Source organism: Urtica dioica, chromosome 12 (assembly GCF_054948205.1).
Source record: "Urtica dioica subsp. dioica isolate 48M chromosome 12, U.dioica_male_clone48M_v1_H2, whole genome shotgun sequence".
Taxonomy (NCBI): domain Eukaryota; kingdom Viridiplantae; phylum Streptophyta; class Magnoliopsida; order Rosales; family Urticaceae; genus Urtica; species Urtica dioica.
In genome coordinates this window covers 17,850,886-17,856,263 of record NC_142767.1, presented here as the reverse complement: position 1 = coordinate 17,856,263, position 5,378 = coordinate 17,850,886, and the positions used below count along the sequence as shown (strand labels likewise).

Genomic DNA, 5,378 nt, shown 5'->3' with positions numbered 1-5,378 from the left:
AACTCACACATAAGTGCACTAGCACTAGGATGATGGCAGGGACTCCGGTAAAGGATCATGTCATGAAAATGATTAATTACTTTACGTAAACTTAACTCCATGGGGCACAGATGGATGAGGTAACTCAAGTTGGGAATCATACTAAACTCACTATCGAGTGATTTCATACAGTTCACATCCAACTATATCAAATAAACCGAGTTATGGATTGTCTCAGTTGTTGAATGAATTACAGATTTTCGAGTCTATTCTCGACATGGGAAGATCATATTTAACGTTAAGTACATGTGTTCGTCAGGAATATATTAAAAGGAAAATTTATTTGAAGTACATTTCTAATATGTGAAATAACAAAAGGCACAACGACAACATCACTAGCATGTTGAGCTATGGTACATTTCCAAGTTCATTTCAAAATACATCCAATGATTGATGTAAAAATATAAACTACGATATTTCGAGCTTAGAGAATATAGTTATATAGACGAAAATCTAATATCACTAGCATAACGGAATAGTGGACAGTGACTACTCCGACATAACTATTACACGACGACAATATAAAAATACTAACAAAAGATTGTACATGTTATTAAAAAGTCAGATTAATTATACATTGTATTCAAAAGTAGAGTATCAGTAGTTACAATCTTTTTCAAATGTTAAATATCAGTAGTTAAGCTCATCCAATTTTTAGAGTTTATCCCCTAATGTGGGACACTACCCCAAGGTAGTAGGACAATGCACAATTCAATTAGTCTAAAATTAAGCTCACACTTCAACCAAAAAACAAGCTTTGGCCAAATTGGATGCAATTTAAGATTACAAGTCAAACTAAAATAAAAATACGCTGTGATAATCTAGGTACAACATAAACAACTAGCAGCATTGTGCTTAAAGAAAATCACAGCGCTACCGTTTTCTAAAATTCAAGAAAAATATATATTATAGCATTTGATTTTCACAAGATCAAAAATGAAAAGCTTCATGATTTTCGGTTTAAGTTAACAAAGGTATTATTTGATGGTTCCCTTGGCAATCGAAGAAGTGCACGGCCCGGCAGACGTCATAAACGATATTCCTTTGTATGTAGCGACTCCCTTATCATCGGTAAAAAGATGCTGCGCCCCGAACCAATCAAACATCAAGAGACGATTATCATTTATAATAATAGTTTTAATTGTGTTTAAAATTCAGGATTACATACCGGGGTTATCTTGTCGAGCTGTTTCTTCTTGGGGTTGAGCACATCCTCGGGCTTTCCATCAATCCTGAATTAAAGTTAAGGAAATGAGGGAAAAAAACATAAAGTAATTGCGAAAAATCTACAGTAGGTACAATATTGTTGCCAGCCAAAATACAAATTAAGAGAGACAAAGATTAATTTAATCTGCAGTATGAGATCAATGTGTCTTTGCTCGATCCACAGCTTAATCCTAAAATATTTTATATCAAAGTTTAACAACCCGTACTCCAATTTTTATTACCGTCGTTCAATTTCAATGTAAATTCCAATTTCTAAAGAACCCATTGATAGCGGTCAAGTTACTTTGGTTTAAAAAAAAAACAGTCACCAATCCCCCCATATAAATGGAGCACAGATCATATACGAAATAAAAGGGATCTTAAATATAAGTTTTGTTAGAGAGTTAATAAGCGTTTTAAGATATTTTACCCATCAAACGAAACACGCTCCCCTGGTTTGGCACCTTGTGGAGGTAGCAACGGCTCGACAACCGAGTGATCTTCGCTAGAAGCACATAAAACCTGAATTCAAGTATCAAGACCAAACCCGTTTTATGGACATAGAATTCACCAAGAACACAAAAACTCCACTCGCAAATTCTAATACCACATAAGATGCTGATAAAAAAAATGACTTTTTTTTATATATTGTGAAACATCGGAATGAAGATTACAAGAACATTAAAAAATGCGGAGTCTAAAACAAGAAAATATACCAATCCTTCTGACACCACATCACGTAGCTTCCCGGGTTTTACATTTGTGATAAGAACAACAAGTCGGTTCTACACTCGGAATAAGAGAACAAAAGTTACGAGACAATCCTTGTGATAAGTTTTCATGAGATAAGAGAGAATAAGAATTGAAAGAAAACTATCATACTGTTAACTCTTCTGGAGTGCAATATTTAGCCAGACCGCTGACTACTTGTCGCAATTTAGCCTCTCCAACATCTATCTCCTCCACAAGTAAACTGACATTTGCAGTAACAAAAAAAATTAATAAAATAAAATAATAAAAATTGGCGTAAGGCTATCTCCGCAAGCTAGCAAACTCAGTATGAAATTGAGAACAGCTATTTTTCCTCTGTCAGTTGAGCCATTGTATATTGATGTACATCCCAAATATCTGACTACCTCAAGCAACCATTGTATATTGCCAGAATTATACCTATCTGCAGATGGATGTTTCCATGCTTTACGAATAAGTCCAACCTGAATATTCAACAAACTGACACTAACTTCTTCGTCTTTTTTAGTCTTATCTGCCTCGGCTGCTTTGTTCTTCTCTTTCGTAGCTTCCTTGTCCCCTGTAGCCTTTTTCTAAATTTCACATTGATAGGGAAAAAAACAGGGGGGAATCAATTTGTAGGAACATCGAGCACATTGGGTGTATGAAAGACATCTTTGAAACATTCAGAATCTGATCCAATAAGACTCAGACTAGCATTTCAGAAGCCAATATCAAAAGTAAACATCAAGGATAGGAGAAACCCAACAAAATATTCAAATTATCGTATTATAAAATTTGAAGAGTAGCTCTATTATCATACCACCAGTTTTCATCGGAATTTCCCAACTTTACTAAAAAAAAAACATGTAAGCTGTATATTTGCAACCATTTAATGCGTTTATGTACGAATGTAATGACAGTGGCCACAAAGTTGCATGTCCAAAGACTAGTCGAAAAACGACATCCACAATCATCATGCTACCCATCATCCAAAACCCACAAAAACCAGCTATATGTTTATACCATAACTTTTCCCTATTCTTAAACCCTAATATAATCCAAGTATAACTGCTTCATTCTACAAACGAAAAAAAAAAGGTCACGGCTGGAAATCTTACCGTGGCATCACTTTTCTTTTTTGAGCTTTGTTCAGTCCTTTTGGCATCTGATTTTGCTTCCACCTTTACCTTATCAGCAGCTTTTACGTCAAGCTGCAGATACAACCAAGAATTTAGCACTGTTAATTCTTCAGCGGAAATAGCTCAAGATAACAGTCCCCGGTAGCTATTGATTTTATGCAATGAGCAATGTATTAAAGAATTATTTATCGAAGATATTTTTTTTTAGAAATATAACATGCATATTTCAACCGGTTTTGTTTTTTAACTAAACATGGATAATCTCAAGCACTTCCATTTCGAAATTATGAGCTTGACTATAAGAGAACAAATCTCTTTTCTGTATCTTAAAGTAGCAACGATGTGAAGAGTGGAGTGAATGTCATACCTTAGGTTCAAACTTGGACTTCTCAAGCGATAATTTCTCAAATCTATCTGCCAAATCCACCTTGCTCTGTAACGATAAAAAGCATGATACAATGGTAATAAAAACAGTTAGAAAGACCGACTAGCCTGAAAGACTGGTTTATTGAATCGATTTTGTAATCTATAAAGGTTATGAGGAGCTAATAGAACATGTCAATTCTAGATATACCTGAATGTAATCCATCCACCTCATAACATGTGGCAAATTTTTCCGATCTGAATCCGGAAGGGAAATCTGGGACAAGTAATACTCCAGCTCGTTAGGATTTGGAATTTAAGGAATTCTCAGTTAACAATATTCCAAATGAAAAGAGAAATTTGAAAAAAAAAAAGACAAAAGACAGAGAATAAATTGAAGTTTAGAGTTCGGAAATAAGACAAAGAAAATAAAGTGTGAAACGAATATGTTCGTGCAAAAGGGAATATCACGTGTTTACCACCAAAGGATGTATTGCTGAAAACACGGCAAAGTCTTGGTCGGAGGGTTTCAAACCATTTCCCAAAAGCACGGATTTTGTGGCCAGCTCTTCATTTAGCCCTTTAAGAGCTTCAGAAGAAGACGAACCCGAATCCTGTTTCAAGCTCTCAGCAAATTCCGCCCACTTCCTTGTCTGAAGTCGGACATCAAAAACCCCGATTAATTACCGAAACTAGCCTTCACTGACTGATCGCTAACTCAAACTAGCTACTTTATAACTGTTCGTACAACTACTAAAAATGCCTGATTCTAGCGTTGAGCTAATCTTAAGTACACTAAGCTTTTTTCCAAAAAAAAAAAAAAAAAAAAGAGAGAGGAAAAAAAAATCTAATAGTTCGTTTGACCTGATCAATGCTCTCGGAAGACGAATTCATGTCACTGCTTCCCATTATGTCACCTGAAAAAAAAAAAAAAAAAAAAAATGCATTGAAACAAAATTGATAAACAAACTTTGCATTGATTGTAAACTGTAGGTTTAGAGAGAAAGACTTAGAAAGCAGGATTCATAGTAACAAAAAATCAGATTAATTTCGGAATTCCCACAAGTTAAAATGCTACAATCAAATTGATTTTGACGTGATTACAGTTCTTTATTGAAGACAACCCTACCATTATTCCATCAAAACACTGAGTCCTCTAACATACTTTGTATTGAAGCTAGTCATAATTCATTTCACATTACGAATCAACCTAGAATCATCGATTAAGATTAAGACAAAAGTATATTAAAGTATATGAGCAATAAAAACATAATTTAACAAAGAGAAAAAAATAAAATAAAAAATTGAAAACAGCTTACGGAGTCGGAGCTATCGAGATTATTTCTCTTCGGTGAGCGAATAATTTACAGCGACAATGTTCACCGTCACGACTGACTGGCCAGAAGATCCATAGGGTAAGAGAATTGAATCAGTGGGCTTATTGGGCCACTGATTTGGGCCTATTGGGCTTCAATATTACAACACATTCTAAATGAGAAATTTCATTTTCTATACCTAATAATTATCAAAATACCATGTTTAGACCCACTACTTGAAAAATATCCAAAGTTGGACTTTTGTCACATTTTTGGACGAAAATACCCTAAAGTTTAAAATAAACCCTTAATCTCTCCGACAAGTTCTAAAAAATTTCCAATAAATCCTTCATCTGATTTTCCGAATATTCCGACAAGTTCCGACACTCTCCGATAGTCTCCGACAAGTTCCAATTAAACACACCGAGAGATGAAGGGTTTATTTTAAACTTAATAGTATTTTTGTCCAAAATTGTGACAAAAGTCTAATTTTAGATATTTTTTAAGTAGTGGGTCTAATTAAAATATTTTGATAACTATTAGGTCTAAAAAATGAAATTTCTCTTCTAAATTTGATGGGATT

The 5,378-nt window shown here is 34.3% G+C and overlaps 1 protein-coding gene across 1 annotated transcript; it reads right to left on the bottom strand.

The window, feature by feature from the left end:
- Positions 1–765: 765 nt before the first annotated feature.
- LOC149379768 (Nucleic acid-binding, OB-fold-like protein) lies at positions 766–4,905 on the bottom strand. Its single transcript, XM_089604306.1, has 12 exons — positions 4,799–4,905; positions 4,344–4,396; positions 3,959–4,132; positions 3,691–3,756; positions 3,484–3,549; positions 3,096–3,188; positions 2,416–2,567; positions 2,128–2,218; positions 1,962–2,030; positions 1,676–1,767; positions 1,208–1,271; positions 766–1,121 (listed from the first exon to the last, which is right to left on the bottom strand). Exons 2-12 carry the CDS (start codon positions 4,386–4,388, stop codon positions 1,017–1,019), a joined length of 1,017 nt encoding a protein of 338 aa, XP_089460432.1. The 5' UTR covers positions 4,389–4,396; positions 4,799–4,905; the 3' UTR covers positions 766–1,016.
- Between the last annotated feature and the right edge of the window lie 473 nt (positions 4,906–5,378).

Bases quoted from the DNA above. Each gene is read 5' to 3' on its own strand.
- LOC149379768 (XM_089604306.1), bottom strand. From the start codon at position 4,388: ATGGGAAGCAGTGACATGAATTCGTCTTCCGAGAGCATTGATCAG. The intron at 3,757-3,958 runs GTAAACACGTGA...TACTTGTCCCAG, and splicing joins CAGCAATACATCCTTTGGTG to ATTTCCCTTCCGGATTCAGA. The intron at 2,219-2,415 runs GTATAATTCTGG...TGCAAATGTCAG, and splicing joins AAACATCCATCTGCAGATAG to TTTACTTGTGGAGGAGATAG.